Source organism: Parasteatoda tepidariorum, chromosome 4, assembly GCF_982258835.1.
Source record: "Parasteatoda tepidariorum strain Cologne lab strain chromosome 4, Ptep-v5.0, whole genome shotgun sequence".
NCBI lineage: Eukaryota > Metazoa > Arthropoda > Arachnida > Araneae > Theridiidae > Parasteatoda > Parasteatoda tepidariorum.
In genome coordinates this window covers 66,703,746-66,720,612 of record NC_141758.1, presented here as the reverse complement: position 1 = coordinate 66,720,612, position 16,867 = coordinate 66,703,746, and the positions used below count along the sequence as shown (strand labels likewise).

The 16,867-nt window shown below is 32.9% G+C and overlaps 1 protein-coding gene across 6 annotated transcripts in view; it reads right to left on the bottom strand.

The window, feature by feature from the left end:
• Window positions 1–1,255: 1,255 nt before the first annotated feature.
• The window catches only part of LOC107436364 (uncharacterized), a 59,466-nt gene continuing 43,854 nt past the window's right edge, over window positions 1,256–16,867 (bottom strand). For all 6 annotated transcript variants that reach the window (XM_016048053.4, XM_043055307.3, XM_087161266.1 and 3 more), the window contains one exon: window positions 1,256–11,938. In XM_016048053.4, the coding sequence (XP_015903539.1) occupies window positions 3,578–11,929 (8,352 nt within the window). In that variant the 5' untranslated portion in view covers window positions 11,930–11,938 and the 3' untranslated portion in view covers window positions 1,256–3,577. The remainder of the gene's footprint in view (window positions 11,939–16,867) is intronic.

Sequence of the window (16,867 nt, the reverse complement as noted above, 5' to 3'; positions counted from 1 at the left end):
TAAATCCGCTCTGGATTCAGTTATTTCGACGTCCAACTATTCAATTGATAATTTAGATTTAATAGTGGATTAATATAATATTACTAATTATATATATATATATATATGAATGCGCGTGTTAGTAAATTAACATGTTTAAATTAAAGATGTCAAACAAATTATTCGGATTTTTCATCAACCGAATTGCACTCGTTCCCGACCGGTCTGGATAATCCGTGTTCTACAGTATAGGAACTAGTAACCTATAGCACGTACTTATAATTCCTCGCAACGACTCTGTATAAAACTATTACTATATCTATATTATATCTATACCATATTTATATTATTACCACATTTACGAAATTAACTTTAGATATTTGTGAGAAAATCGGATGCGACCTACTTTCTAAATACAAAATAAAGAGAAAGAAGAAAAAGACATAAATGAAGTAAATTATAAATGATAAAAATTTATTAATCCATCACATCTTTCTATCAAGGGAAACAACTTATAAATAATAGACAAAATTGTGAAATTCAAGCTCATATGTCTATGAATTTCTAGAAAGAATGAGCAGTAAGTGATTTATATAATAAAAATGTACAGGTACATTTCATGCAAAATACATAAGCAACAATTAAAATGCAATTCACATGAAATAAAATACAAACTTTGAACAAATAAATCAATTTAGAAAATAAGTATTTACCCATATACGAAACATAAATCTAGAAAACATCTTCAATGAAAAATAAAATTTGTATTATATTTTTAGTTAGTATAGGTGGATACTTATAAAATAAAAGGTTGGCAAAGTGCAAATAACGTTTTTCTGTTGCTGCAGAGTTATTTTTATACAGTCACGAATATATTAAACACAAAATTTGTAATTAAATAAAAACATCAATATCCAAATACACTATTTGTTGAAAATGACTATGAATTAAGACTAATTAAAATGATTATTAGCGGAAAAAAAGATTTTAAAAATATTCTTTTAGTTTTTGTTACGTAATATATTAAAGGAATACGAATAGAAAAAGTATGTTTCCACTACATATGAAATCTATATACAAGGTAAATCTAAACTTAGGAAACAAACTGACTGATATCACAAAGGTTTTAAAATAGTATTAGAAGTTAAAGTTTTGTGCCTGCATTGAAACAGCATTAACAGCCTTTAAAATACTTCATAACATGATTCATTACACAAATGCATATATATAGAATATATGTATAAAAAAATACATATTTCAAGGCACTGCAAGGAAATTTAAGGCACGATTGTTACAGTCAAAAATTTATTAACACTGAAATAAAAGGAGAGGAATACTTAAGGCTTTTATTAGTTTTCTAATGTACTCATTAGGAAATTGTAAAAGTTTTCTCGAATAAACTTTGAATTTCGGATATTAACCATTATCCTTAAAGTAAAAGTCCCTTTTCACTGTGCGTACATGCCCTGCGCAATAAGACTCTTAATTGGGATGTTTTTATTAATCAATTTATACTAGGCGTTATCTAAACGTAAAATTTCGATGTACATTGCCAAGCATTTATCTTAAGTAAATATTATAAAAGTTCGGACAAGCAATCATAGCTCAATAATTTAAAGGTCAAAATTAAGATCTGAGACAAAAAATCGTGATTTTTTTTTTTTCTTTTCCTTATTATATAATTCTATCCCAAAGTATATATAAAGTCGAAAAATTACATCCTAGTCAAAATTTTATGAACACTAAACTTAATAAATTTTATTTGCTAAAAATATTTTTTGAAGAGAACCGAATGCATAAAACGATAACTGATTTAAATAAATATGTTTTCAGTCAATTTAATTTTTTAAATTTGTTTTTAACTCAAATGTTTAAATTATTAACTTTTTCTTTTCTCTCACAACGTAAATCAAAAATACACATCTAGAAAATTCAATTCAATTAAAAAAATTTTTTAAAGATATTTCCGTATTAAATCGTACAAACTTACAATGCTTAGAAGCCAAAATTCGACTGACAGACACTTCGAACTTGAAATAAATTTTTTAAAGAAAACTAATGGCTTGAGTTTTTCGAGTTATTCCTTTACCCTCTTTTAAATTACTACTTTAGCGCATGATCCGACACGCACATCTTATTTTAAATAATCAATTACTTCCATACTTTTAACACTAATCCAATGATACACAGAAAAACAAATATGAACACATTTAAACACGCAAATAATAAAACATCAAAGACATACAAATCTTTGGCACACAAAATAAAAATAAATATTGTTTAAATTTTTTCAGAAAGTATTATATACATGAATGACAAGAGCACACTAAATGTAATGACAAGACTAATGAAAGACTGGCTTATGAAAATATCCCATGTATTTAACACATAAAATTTTTCTACGAAATTTTCAAATTTTGTATATAAGGCACATTATTAAAATTGAGGAGTTGAAAACTTGCTAGCTAGTTAAAAGTTTTAACTACGACAAAAGTTTAGAAATTAATTAAATAAGAAAAACATTTAGAAACAAGATACCTCAATTTTATTAAGTATTAAAACTCTACTCTATGTATTAAACACGTGAAAGGCACATTTCAAGATTTTTTATTGTAAGTTGAACTAATAGCTAATACGTTTACCAATCAATTTTTCGGAAAGCACTTATATACTCCAAATGATCCATTTAAAATATATTATTCTTTCTTTCTTGCGTTCCACACGGAAGCACGATTGCATACATAATTTATTTTAAAAATATTTCTAGTATGAAAAAGTTCTGTTTAGCATTAAAAACATTTTCAAACAAAAACAATAAAGAGTAATTTGAAGCATGTATGACTTGATTTACTTAAAAAGTAACTTTTTTCTAATCCCATTTTTGGAGGTAAGAAGAAAATAATTCATACATTTTAGAAGTATTAAGAAAAGCAAGTTTTGCCTTCAATTAGCTAGAGTTATAAAAGTATAAATAAGAAAAAGTGATTCGACAAAATATATCTAAGGAATAGCTATGTACAAAAGAAGAAAAAAAATTTTTTTTTCCTTAACTATAAAATTATATACATAGCTATTTCAAGAGAAGAATAACATATTTCAGTTCATTTTTTTCAATATACAACTAGTCTTACATACTAAGCTAAATTAAATTCTGTTTCGGCATTAAAGATCTAACTTTAATACTGTAAAAACGTTTTTAACCCGTAATAACTAAACTTAAATCAACTATTATGATGTATGAAATCAGTTGATTCATAGACAACAAATTCATAGCTATTTCTTAATTGCATTTATTAATGTCTAAAAAATGTCGCGTAGAATGAAAATACGAATTTTATAAGATTATAAATAAGTAAAAATATTAATTGGTTTTTGATGATGTTTAAATGAATGGTAACATCTAGTATTCCCAAATTTGGGCAAAAATCGGTAGTCTATGAAAATTTTTTTTAGTTATTCAGGATTAAAATAAATAATTAAGTTATTACTTCGACGATAATATATTAAATTATATGTACGGATCACAAAATTGAAGTTCCAGCTTCATATACAAAACAAAACTATTTATTAGCTGTAATATTTAATAGTTAATTCTTTTTTATTTAAACCTTTTTAATGGAAGCTCTTTACTGGGTTGCTTTTCATACTTCCTTTTCATTGGAGGCAAAGGTTTAGCACATTGTCGCGTAAAAGATGTTCGACTCTTTGGACTTTCGACTTCTTTCTTAGGCTTATTTTCGGTAATTTGTACTGAAGGTGTAGAGGGAGATTCTTCAGTTTCTAGTCCCTTTCTACTGTGAACAAGTTGCACATGTCGGTTCCTTTCTAAGCTCGCGGTAAATTTCTTTTTACAAATAGGACACACTTTTTGCAGAACTTTCTTTTTCACTACTGGTCGCTTTTCGGGAGAAGATACAAAGTCATCACTGTCAGAATGGTCATATGGTATCATACTTGAAGAAAACGAAGATTCACTATCACAATAGTTAGGAAACCTGGATCTTCTCAAACGCTTGACTTTGCCAAACTGGAAGTTTGACAAACTAGAAGTGGAGGGAAGACTAGAACTAGATAGGTCTTTAATCCCTGCTTGAGGAACATTATTACTGCTATCAGTCTTGGAATGGATAGCTGAAGCCTCGGAGGCCTTGTTGCGAAAACCTTTCCGTTTTGGGGGTGTTTTAAGCGATGATATGAGCTTGGTTGTATTGTTTTCAGGCGCAGAAGTACGTTTAGATCGTTTCGGAGATTCTGAAGTCACTAAACCATCGTTGTGAGACGTTTCTGAAACATTCGAGTCACTGAAACGTTTCTTCCTCCCTTTTACTGGCTTTGAATCAGGACAGGTATTTAAATTTGGAGCTGATTTTCTACCTCTTCCACGCTTTGGAATAGATGACGTGGAAAGAATTTGTTCCCTTTCAGCAACAGAAGCTCCACTTACTGTGTTTGGTTGAATATCACTTTTTGATTGTTCACAGGTGAAAGCATTGGAGTCATGACTGGAAGAGCGAGACAAATAGCTGTCCGGACTAACTTTGGCCTCAAGATCCTCCTCTTTTACTTCATTGTTTGAAGGTCCAGGAACTGGACATTTTGACGTCAAAAGTCTCATTTTGTGCGAAATCGTGTCTTTCAGTTTGCTCACTACTATTTTCTTCGGGCTACAACTATCTTTTTCATCTTCGTCAACATCGACGCCTTTGTCAGTTCTTTGATCGATTGAATCAGATGACGATTCTTCTTTAAGGCAAGGAATACTTAGCATTTCTTGACGCTTCGATACTGAAGACAGATCATTTTCAGCCGATTTTTTCTTCCTACCTCTTCCCTGACCATAAACAGGGAGATCTTGAAAGAGTGGAGGATTACTACTTTTGTTCTTTTGACGGTGAACAAGTTCTTTTTGATTGGAATTTGACGTGTTCGAAATAGGAGTTTCTGAAAAAATGCTTTCGTTCAAATTCATCTCATTAGAACGACTGTCATCTTCTGACTTGACAAGTTCGGTGGTATCGGAAATTTTTTCATTACTGTCTTTTAAACAGCTATTTTCTTTTGAAATTTTACCATCATCCTCTTTACTCACGTCTTCACTCGCATTAGTTGGATTTATTTGCTCACTTTCATCTATGCCTGACTTTTCAATAGTGTCCTGCACCTTCTCAGTTCTAACAGGACAGGATTTTTGGTTTGTAACAAAAGTCTCTTCTCCACTGATCGGAACAGCTGATGTGGAATTTTGATCAATACGAATAGCATTAACATTTTCCTCACTAAAATTCTCTTCGACCAACGCAGAGATTGACCCTTCATTGTTCAATTTACTTTGATCAACGTCTTTCTGATTATTTAAATAAATTTCCTCATTTGAGAGTAAGTGAACATTGGTCAAATGTCTAACTTGTTCGAAAAGTTTCAGAAATATTTTATGGCAGTGTGGACAAGTATATGTCTGAAGTTTCTTTTGCTCTGGTGGAACGATCTCTTTCTCAACATCACTTTTCTCAACTTCTTGGATCATTTGATTTTGCCTAATTTGATGACGAAGCAGGTTTAACATAGACTCTTCAACTTCTTCTTTCTTTGGCAAATGCTGCATGAAATATGAGGACGATGTTGAAGCTTGTTCTCTACTGCATCTGATCCCCGCTTTACTTCTACACTGCCTTGTGTGCCGACGAAAATTAGTTAAATATGCGAATTCCAACATGCAATAAGGGCATGCATGTTTCTTGGCTCCTTCGGATTCCCTTTTAACGACAACATTCGCTTCACCCTCGAGTTCTTTTTTAATATCTTTTTGATCTAAGCTAGCTAAAGAGTCATTTACTGTATCAGGGTCTAAAATTTGTGAAAGATTATCTTTGTTCAAAACAGATTCATCTTTCTGTTTAGCATCACTTTTGCTTGAAGAGGATTTACTTTCACTAGCATCCAATAGCTGATCATTTTGTTCTCGTCTAAATGCTCGTAAGTGAGAGACAGAGGTTGGAGTTGCTTCAAGTTGGATTGTTGATGAACATTCATCTTTTGAAGGTTCAGAGAGATCAAGTTCATTAGAGCTCTTTTTCTTCCCTTTCCTGCCTAAAGATAGTTTTGACTTCGTTTTCGGTACACTCTCATTTTCATCCGATGCATCAGCTTTGGATTTTGTTCCCTTATGCAAGTCTGTTGGTGTTTTAGTATTTTTAGAGTAAGTTTTAGAAACTTTATGAAGTAATGAAACTTCGCTTTCGAAACTTTTTTGAGCCTTTATTGGTGAAGGAACTGAAGCCATCACAACGGGCAAAGTTTTTGTTTCTTCTTTTTCATTTCGTTTAGGATAAATACCACTAAGGTTATCTACTTCTTTCTCTGCAATTTTTCCTACAGAACTTGAATCATTGAGATTTTTATTATCTCTCCTGGTACCACTAACGCCGGATTTGGGTGTTTCTTTATTGACCAGAGAAACATCTAACGAAGTTAAGCTATCATCCAAATTTACCGGTGTCGACATATGGGGAATAGAAAGAGTTGAAACTGTCTTTGCTAATTCGTTAATAGAAAAATTAGTGACACTTGGAATCTTTTTATTAAAACTAGCTCCACTAACATTTTTGATTAGGGAATCATGCACACTGAAATTGTCAGGCACATTGTTTGTAGTGTTGTTTTGGTTTAAATTTGGGAAATTGGAAGCGATGCATAATTGCTCGTTGACAGGTTGTTCTGTGGTTTTCATAGTTTCAGTGGGAAACAAAGGAAGAGGTTGAGAGACACCAAGTTTTCCACCTTCAGGCATGATTACTTTAAAGTTCAAGCTACCACTCAAACTGGTTTTAGAAATTTTGCCATCTTTTTCTTCAGTTGGGTCAGAAATTGAGAACTTGTCATCATCCATACATGACTGTTCATCGAAATTCTCTAAATTCTGCGTCACAGAGCTGACCAGCACTTCAAGGGTTGGACTATCTCTATCCTGCGAACTGGCAACTTCTGAATTGAGGCATTCATTTGAGAGAAACAAAACTGGAGCTTGTAGAACAGGAAGGGCTTCAGACTTGTTCTCAGCAGCTTGAATCGTTTTAAAGGAGTTAGTAGTAGTAAGACTGCATAACGATTTTGGGGAATTACATGAAATTTGATTAACCAAAGGAGCTTTTAGTTGAGCCGGTACTTCACCTGTGATGTTAATAGGTAGATTTGTTAAGGAATCTATAGATTTTATGCCAAGCTCAGAACTAAGAGCAGAAATTTCAGTCTTTTTCTTAGAGGCAGATTTAGTAACTGTAGTTTCAGTCTTTTCAATGACTTCAGCATTATTAGGCAATATTCTAGACTCTTTGTTCGTTGCAGAATTATTTATCACAGTTTGAGCCTTTTTATTCGTTTCAGAATTACTGACTTGAATCACCGACTTGTTATTAACTTCTAAATTACTAACTGGAGTGCCACACTTTTTATTAACATCAGAATTACTATACTGAATCTGTGAATTCTTACTAGTTTCAGAATTAAACACAGTTGCTTCAGAAATAGCTACAGTGCTTTCAGTTTTTTTACTGCTTTCTGAATTACTAATAAGGGGTTTCGTTTTCTTAATATCATTGCTACTAAATGTAACTTCGGTTTCAGACTTAGTGCCCGTATTACAAACAACTACTTTATCAGTTTCTGAATTGGTTAAGTTGTTCATCTTACTTGAATCATGTGACTGATTTGAAACCCTTGCATCAGTCACGGTTTCAGCATTCAATACACTGTCATTACTTTTGCTGTCCAAAGAAAATAATTGCTTGGCAATTGACTGTGACAGGCCTTTAATTTTGTTATTAATTGTCTCTTTAAGGTTATTATCAGTGTTTTTGACAGGGAGGATGACATCCAATTTACTTTGAACTATCTTTGACGGAGTTAGTTTTTTGCGACTTCTTTTAGAAACACTTAGAATATTGTCATCCGATTGCATGCACTTCGGTTCGTTAGACTCTGAAATATTTGAATCTGAAGAATTAGACTTGCCAGCAGATGCAGTAAGAATGGAAATGTTTTCATGAGAATCCAAATCACAACTACGTTTAGGATCTGTACATCTTGTAATGTTAATTAACTGAGTATTTGCCAGGGTTTCTTTTTTAGAAGAGAGGTTGTTAGCTTGTAGAGAAGGTTGGATCTTATTCAAGCAAACTGGATTATCAATTTTATAATTTTCAGTATTTCTGGAAGAAGCAGCTTTGTTAACTTCCAATGCAGAATCAAATATTTGAGGTTTGCTTTTTGTTATCTTTTTAAGAGCCTCATCTAGTGATTTCTTACTTTTCTTCATAAAGTTACTGTTACTTTTAGTTTGGTCTCTCTCTTTCTCTATTTCAGGGCTATTGCTAATACGTGAAACAACTATGCTTGAATTTTGTTCTAAATAAGTGGGATTAGACTGCATACTGATGCTTTTAACATTCTTACTTGGAGGGACAAGAATTTTTTTCTTCCCTTCCTCTAGTATTATACCTTTTATAACATTCAATTTATCTCCTGTTGTGTCTATTACTTTTTCATTTGTAACAATTTTGTTAGCTTTGTTTTGTCCATCAGTCAAATCACTATCTAATTTTGGTTTTACACCTGATACGTTTTTATTAGCTGTTATTTTTTCACAGGACAGATCTTTGCCAGGACAAATATTTTTCTCTCTTACATCTTTCTTGGCTATAATTTTTACAATTGTTGAGATTTTGCTATTGCTTATCTTTCCTTTGCTATCCCTTATCATCTTATCTTTATTTCTTACAATCTTTGAATCCTTATTAATTCCTGAGTTTTCGATAGCAACTTCTGTTACTTCTTTATTTGTCAACCTATCAATAGTCTCTTTCAATGCATCAATTGGAGACTTAGTTAAGTCCTTACTTACAGTGGATAGCAGTCTTGTATGCTTGTCAGGTGTAGCAGACAATACAGAAGACTTCTTAGAAATTGATAAATCCATAGCAGACTCAAAATTGGTACTATCAACTAGTTTAGAAACATGACAAGGCTGCGGAGATGACATATTTACCTTCAAGTCACCTGAATATTTAGAACTGATATTAGCAGGATGTTTGTTTTGTAAGTTGCCATTCTGAGTCCGTTGCTCTTTACTTAGCGCTGTACTATGAAATGAAGGCGTCAAATCTCGTTTGCAATGTTCTTTTTGTCTTAGATTTAAATCGGCGTTTCCCCGAAAACCAAAGTCATTAAATTCGGTTAACCTCTGTACTTTTTTCAACTTATCAGCTGAGCATTGATGGTTTTTCAACTGGGCTTGAGAAGGGAACTTTTTATTGCATGCAGAGCAGGGTGGTGTGGTTTCTTTCACAGATGCAAAAGGACCCTTACTTGATTTACCATTTTTAAAATTGAAATAATTTTTATCGTATTTAAACTTAGCTTTTTGAATACGAAAATCTTTATAACGTTTCCTTTCTCCTGATGGCAGCTGCTTAATTGTCAGATCAAGTCTATGCTTCATGGTATTCTTGATTCTTTTTCGTCGCATACGTTTTCTGAAATGTTTCTTCACAAAGTAAGATTCGTTGCCACCGCATCTAAGAATATGCTCATGCAAAAAGGATGTGCTGATTATCGTTTTGCATTTGGTACATTTAGAACTTGCTTGAGTTTTGAGCATTAAAGGGGAACTCTGAGAATCAGACGTTAATATTCCGTGAGGAGTAGGATTCACTTTTCGAGACATATCATAAGGGATGATGGGAGGTTTATTTTTGTCACTTTCTATTTTTACTAAAATAGATTGTGTATCAATTAATGGATGGTTGTTATAACAGTGTTCATCGAAGTCACAATCTGAATTAAATGGTTCTTTGCAGACTAAACACACATACACGAATAACTTTTTATTGTCAATCCATTTCTTCCGCTCTTCAACATTTCGTTTTTGAGCTTCTTTGATTTTAACTAAACATATGTGGCAGAAACACCTGGTATCAGATTGCTTGGAAAAGTACATATCATTGTTCAGAACATTCAATCTGAACTCATTTTTGAACTCAGAGAGACTTACAGAATTTTCAGAGATTAATGTTTTGTTTGGACAATCATCAACCTTATTCAAACCAGTAGCGATAAAAATTTCTGGAGGTCTAACTTTTTCTGGAGTTTTAGAAGTCACAATGCTGCTAGAACATGGTTTCCCAAACTGGTCACAAAAATTTAAATTCCAGGATTCGGGATCAGAGAGAATTCTCTTATTGCACGAACTGTCTTCACTTAAACGGAGTTGACTAATTGTGCCATCAACATAATGAAGCAGATTGTCAGCAATATTATGTGAAACATTCATATAAAAACGAAGTTGCTCTTCTTCGATCTCTTTTTTGGTTGGCTTTTTGGACAATGTTTTCACTTTTATTGTTTTTTTCACTTTTCTTTTATAAGTTGTACGCTTTTTGTGAGCTATGTTTTTGTGTCTCAACATAGCTCTCACATCTGGGAATGCCTTTTTGCACAAATTACAAACACAGGATGACTGGCAGTTTTGAGATGGCTTAACAACAAAGCTCTTTGTTTCTGCATTATTTTTAATTTCTGGTACCGAACTTTTGGGTACTACAACGTTAACTTGAGATTCTTTCAGGTGGTTTTGAAGACTTTTCGTTTTAGGACTTAATTTAACAGGAGAAGCAGTTTTGGACACTAATTCTTTCTTCTCGCCATGTCTTTCTACCATGTGAGCTTGTAGTAAAGATTTTGTTGCATATATTTTTGCAATTCCATATTTAGGACACTTATCACATCTATAATATAAATCCATATGTAATTTTCGTATATGAATGTTCAAATCTTTTTTTGCTTGAGATGAAAACTCACAGTGTTTGCACTTAAAACTCTGAGAACCATCGTGCAAGTTTTCGTGTCTCTTCCTATTGGCAATATTAGAAAACTCTTTATTGCAGTACTTACAAAATTTACCGTTTCCGTGTATACTAAGATGATATTCATAGTCCGCGGAGGATTGGAAAGTTACTTTGCATTTTTTGCAGTGGTTCGCCACATCTTCGTTAATGTGGGAACAAACTTTGACGTGATCGCACAGTTTTGCTTTTGTTTCAAATATTTCTTTACAAATCTTACATATGAATTCCTCTTTCTTTGGATGAAAGACAGTAGCGTAGTGGTTCTTCAACTCAGTTTCCAGGTCATATTTGACCTTGTGAAACGAGCATTTATAAAGACCAGGTTTTCCATCATTGTTTTCAAAGCTACTTCCACTGGTTTTAAGTCTCTTACGGTTTGGAGGGACGGCGACATCTTTCTTTTTCTCCCTGCGATCACCGTTAACGTTTATTTTACAGTTGGCTAAATCAGCTTCCGATATATATTCTGCATTTATGTGAATTCGAAGATAGTGACGTTTGAGACTAAACATGTACTTGTAGAGTTTCTCACAGATGTTGCACTTAAAAGGTTTTTCTCCTTTTCCATCGCACCATCGAGATCTGTTCATAGGAAATTTGAAATAGTCTCTTTTTTGTACATTTGCACCTTGAAGTTGCCTTTTAAGACCATTTTTCGAATATTTTTTGCTTTCAAGTTTATTATTTACAACAACAGGTTCCTGAGATGAACCAGGGATACCTGAGATGTTAGATTTCACGCTGGTCTTGCTTGTGATTGTTAAATTTGATTTTTGATATTTCTTTGATGTCTTTCCTAATTTTTGGGCTTTGTCAGTAGTTGACTTCTGGGACGATTTAGCGTTCAAATTAGCAGTTTTTCCCTCCGCGGAAGAATCGAGAATATTTGGAGAAATTGGGGGTGAATTCACTTTAATTCCCAGAGATTCATTAGTTTCCACGAATCCATTAGGAATAAAAAAAGCTTCATTTTGACATTTCTCCTTGTAAGATGTGGTGATAACATCTTTCAATTCATCTGGAGCAGGAGCAGGCTTTATAACCACATCCATGTTTAAATTCTAAAAAAGAAAAGAAAAATTATTAGCTATAAATGTATATTCCCCCAAATATAGCAAAACAATATAGCAGTTTAATTTCAGATTTGAAAAAAAAATGAAAGAAGATTATTAAAATTCCGATTAATTAAATGCAAACAGCTATAACTCGTATATAAGCTCGTAACTCAAAAAATAGTAAAAACACAAACGATGTTTGACATATAGAGCATGTCATCATGCCAGCATGATATACATTTTACAATAAGGCTAGATAGAAACTCAAAACCTAAAAATCGCTTACATAAATTATTTAATTAGTCAAAAACTATTAAAGCAAATAAAAACGCCGATATAAAATCAGAAATTACATTAGTTATATACTGGCTGTTAAAATGTAAGAAATTTGAGTAAAACAGAAGCAGTTAACAAAGATAAGAATAAAACGCTTAGGGTAGGGGTGCACAGCTTGCAGCCCGCCAACTCTCGATGTGCGGCCCGCGGAAGCAACCTGAACAAATGGGAAAAAAAATTAATAATAATAATAATCCAATTTCTTTTAAATACATCACTTTTTGACGTGCTTTATTTATGCCTATTTTATCGTAAATATAAAGGGATTTAAATAGTTTTTCGGTAGTTAATAATACGCTTTTCCCCGTGATTTAAAAAATCCAGCTATTTTCATTACTACGCAAGCTAGATTTGAATCGCGCATTAAGAAAAATCCCTTCTTACGTGCTTTATGCCAATTTTCACAAAAATAGTTTCTTCGAACATTTTTTTCTTCTTTTGGTCGTTAATTCTTCTTGAAATTTAAAATTCACACATCGTGATTCGCACCCCCTTAATCTAAAATCATCCATCGCAATTCGAATACACTTGATTCACAGATCACGATTCGTATTTCGGCGATTAAAAAATCATACGTTGTTACTCTTCTCGCAATTAAAAAATTATACACCGCGATTCATATTCACGTGATTTAAAAACCACATATCGCGATTCATATTCACACGTTTTAAAAATCATACATTGTGAATCTTCTCGCAATTTAAAAATCACGCATCTCGATTCGTATTCATGCGATTTAAGAACCACACATAGCAATTCGTATTCAAGTGATTTAAAAATAACACATCGTTATTCGTATTCACGCGATTTAAAAATCAGGAAAGGAAGAGCGCCATCTGGAAAAAATTCTCAAACTAATTAAGTTATTTGTCCTAAGTTTAATACTGCCCACAACAACAGCTTCTGTCGAAAGACTGTTTTCCAAAATGAACTGGGCATGTTCGAAATTAAGGAACAGTCTTTAAATAAAATCATTAAATTTTCATTTAATTGCCCGAAAAAGCTATCACATGATCAAGTAGATAAGACTATCACAAAATTTAAAAATTTTGCAATTTGCAGGATAACCATTAAGAAATTTTTTAAACCATTTTCTACCTACGTAGGCCATTTTATATCATTCATGATATGCTGGGAAATGATTTGTATGTCATTAAATTTTAACTGTAAAAAAATGGAATCACGATAAATATCATAATGTAATTTATATTTTAATTCTAAATAGAGTTATGTTAAAAAAGTATTGATCATAGAGTTTTTAACAAGTTTCTTTTGATTATTAAGGAAAATAATTCCTTCAAAATTAATATTTTCTTTCTTTTTCCTTCCTCTCTCAGCCCCTGCCTCTTATAATTTATTTAAAATAAATGTTTAAAAGCTGAAGTATATTCCTTACTAAATGTTGAATAGAATATCATTTTTGTATTATGTAATGTGGTAAAAAAACAAGAATTTTCCCATTGTTTTCAATTATTTCAATTATCTAAATTTTTTTCTGATCAATTGATCCTGATTCAGTTTTATTTTCTAAGTAATCAGTTTTGCAGTTTCTAATTTTACACATTTAAAAGTATTTTAATTTTATGCCAATATATTACAAGGTTAACTAATAAACAGAATTTAATGCTTAGAGCACAATGATGTTCACATAACAATTACTTTTTCCTACAATTACAACCTACAAAAAATACATCGTTATTTTTTTAAAAAGTTCATATACTTTCTCAATGATCTACTAATATCATCAAATTTCTCAAAAGAAACATCAAAATTAGTTTCCAAACTTCGCACAATTAACAAACTATTGCAGAAAAACTATTATTTAAAAGTTATGCTAATAAATTCCAAGTATAGGCTGGTTTTCTGTGTAGGTTAGACATCTAATTAGTTTGAACCGATTTTTGAACCATCTTAGGAGTTAAACTATAAAGAAAACTCTGCAGTTACATTTTCTATGAAAAGTTATTAGTTAGTTTAGTTTGAGGTTATTTCTATGAAAAGTTAAATTAGCTTTTAAATTTTGTTCCACTTACAAATTATTGCTGCAAAAACATTAGAAGCTCAAAAAGTAATTCATTGGGCTTTACTATTTAAAACAAATGGTCCGAAATGAACCCTGCGCTTGACAAGTCGGCTGAATTTTTGCAGACTCTGATGTGCTTGGCAAGCTGCGGGTCGTCACGTTGCTCCGAAACCAAGTCAGTCACAGCAGCAAGGGACTCAACTCCTGAAATGTTTTCGTCAGGAACAGGATTTCATGATAGGCAATCTGCATCAGCATGCTTCCTTCCACTTTTATAAATAATAGAGACGTCGTATTCTTGAAGCCTCAAAGCCCATCTTGCTAGTCGACCAGATGGATCTCGTAAATTGGCTAACCAACATAGAGAGTGGTGATCCGTAATAATTTTGAAGAACTTCCCAAAGAGGTATGGGCGGAATTTCCCTATTGCCCATATAGCTGCCAGACATTCACGTTCAGTGGTCGAATAATTTCTCTCGGCTTTAGATAGGGTCCTCGAAGCATATGCGACGACTCTTTCTTCTTCGTCTTGTTGCTGGACCAACACGGCTCCTATACCGTATCCACTGGCGTCGGTATGCAGTTCGGTGGGTGCGTTTTCATCGAATAATGCCAAAACAGGTCGTGAAGTCAGCGCCGATTTGAGGTCATTAAATGAATCTATGTGGGCCTGATCCCAGCAGAATCTTGAGTCTCCCTTTAAAAGCTCTTGAAGGGGATTAGCACGGAAACAAAATTTTGGGATGAATCGTCTGTAGTAAGAACACAGACCCAGAAAACTTCTGACATCATGCACAGTCTTCGGTGTAGGGAAATTTTGTACAGCTGCGACTTTATCTGGATCAGGTTTTACTCCTCGTCCGGATACAAGATGCCCAAGTATTTTGATTTCGTTAGCGCCAAATTGGCACTTTTTGGGATTTAAAGTAAGTCCGGCTTCTTGAATGCAGGATAGCACGCAGCGTAACCGCCGAAGGTGTTCGGGAAATGTGTGCGAATACACAACTATATCGTCTAAATAACAAAGGCACATTTTCCATTTTAGGTGACGTAATAAGTTATCCATAGTTCTCTCGAACGTTGCAGGAGCATTACATAATCCGAAAGGCATTACCTGGAATTCATATAGCCCTTCACTAGTGACGAACGCTGTTTTTTCTCGATCAGCCTCGTCCACTTCTATTTGCAAATAACCAGAGTGCAGATCCATCGATGTAAAGTATTGGGCCCCTTTAAGACAGTCTAGAGTATCGTCTATTCTGGGCAAACGATAAACGTCTTTTTTGGTGACCTTGTTGAGGCGACGATAATCAACGCAAAATCGCCAGCTTCCATCTTTCTTACAAACTAGCACAACCGGAGACGACCACGGACTCTCTGATGGTCGAATGATGTCCCGTTTCAGCATTTTGTCAACTTCGTCATTGATTATGCGTCGCTCTGTAGGATATACTCGATGGCTCTAGATACTCTGTAAGGCATATTTTTTCAGTTCTCCACAACAGGAAAAAAAAAAAACGTGGGTAACAATTAACGTTGGAATATAAAAAAAAATAATAATAAAATACACTGATCAGAAATGATTTAAAAAACGGTGCGATTTCGCGAAAGCTTAAACATATTCAAATAATATGCAAGGAATGAAATAAAAACATGGAATAAATTAAATGAAAAACAATGCTTTCACTGCAATTTGATGGACAAGAGAAAAAAAAAACTACTACATCATTTTCTAAAAAGCGATCGGTCATAATAAGGTCGACGCATAATTGCCGAGTTTCTTTTCCAAAGGATGACCAAACGACTGAAGCAAGATTATAAGTCAGAAAAGGGGTGTGATTCGTAGATGTTCTCTAAATTTTATCGTATGCTTGTGATTTTTAAGAATTATTAAGTTATCATTATTAAATAAAATAAAAAGATGAAATAAGCATTCCAAAACGTTTAGGCAAGATTTGAAGCGCATACCCAAAACTTATACAAGCAAAAATTATTGAATAACCTCGAATTTATATGACGAAGTTCACAACTTATCTATACATAATAATAAACGCGCCTGTGTGTGTGTCTGTCTGTAATCACAATATATCGCCCCAGAAGCCTCGCCCAGGCACGAAACTCGGCACATAATTGTGTTTTGACATAATGAAGAAGTATTTTTTTTCTTTTTCAAAAATTTGGATTAGTTCTTTAGTTATCAGTCATTTTGTAAGAAAATCTATGCTTTTTCGTCTTCCATATTCGAAAAACTATTAAAAAATGCACATATTTTTCTCCACTCTTATAAAGGTATGCTAATGCGAACATTACAATTGAAATATTAATTTTCGACAACTTGAACCAATAATATACGAAGGAATTAATAATTTAATTGTAAGGTTCGCATTAGTTTACATTTATCAAAGTGGAGAAAAGTTTAACTTGGGTATTAAAAATGTGGCAACATATTCGATGCGTAAATAGAACGCTTCGCTTTGATATATTTGTCGCTGTTCATAATTGGGTACAACATAAAAAAAACTCAATTACTTCCACTTAGTAGGAATAACATTTACCATGACGCAATGCTAAATTCT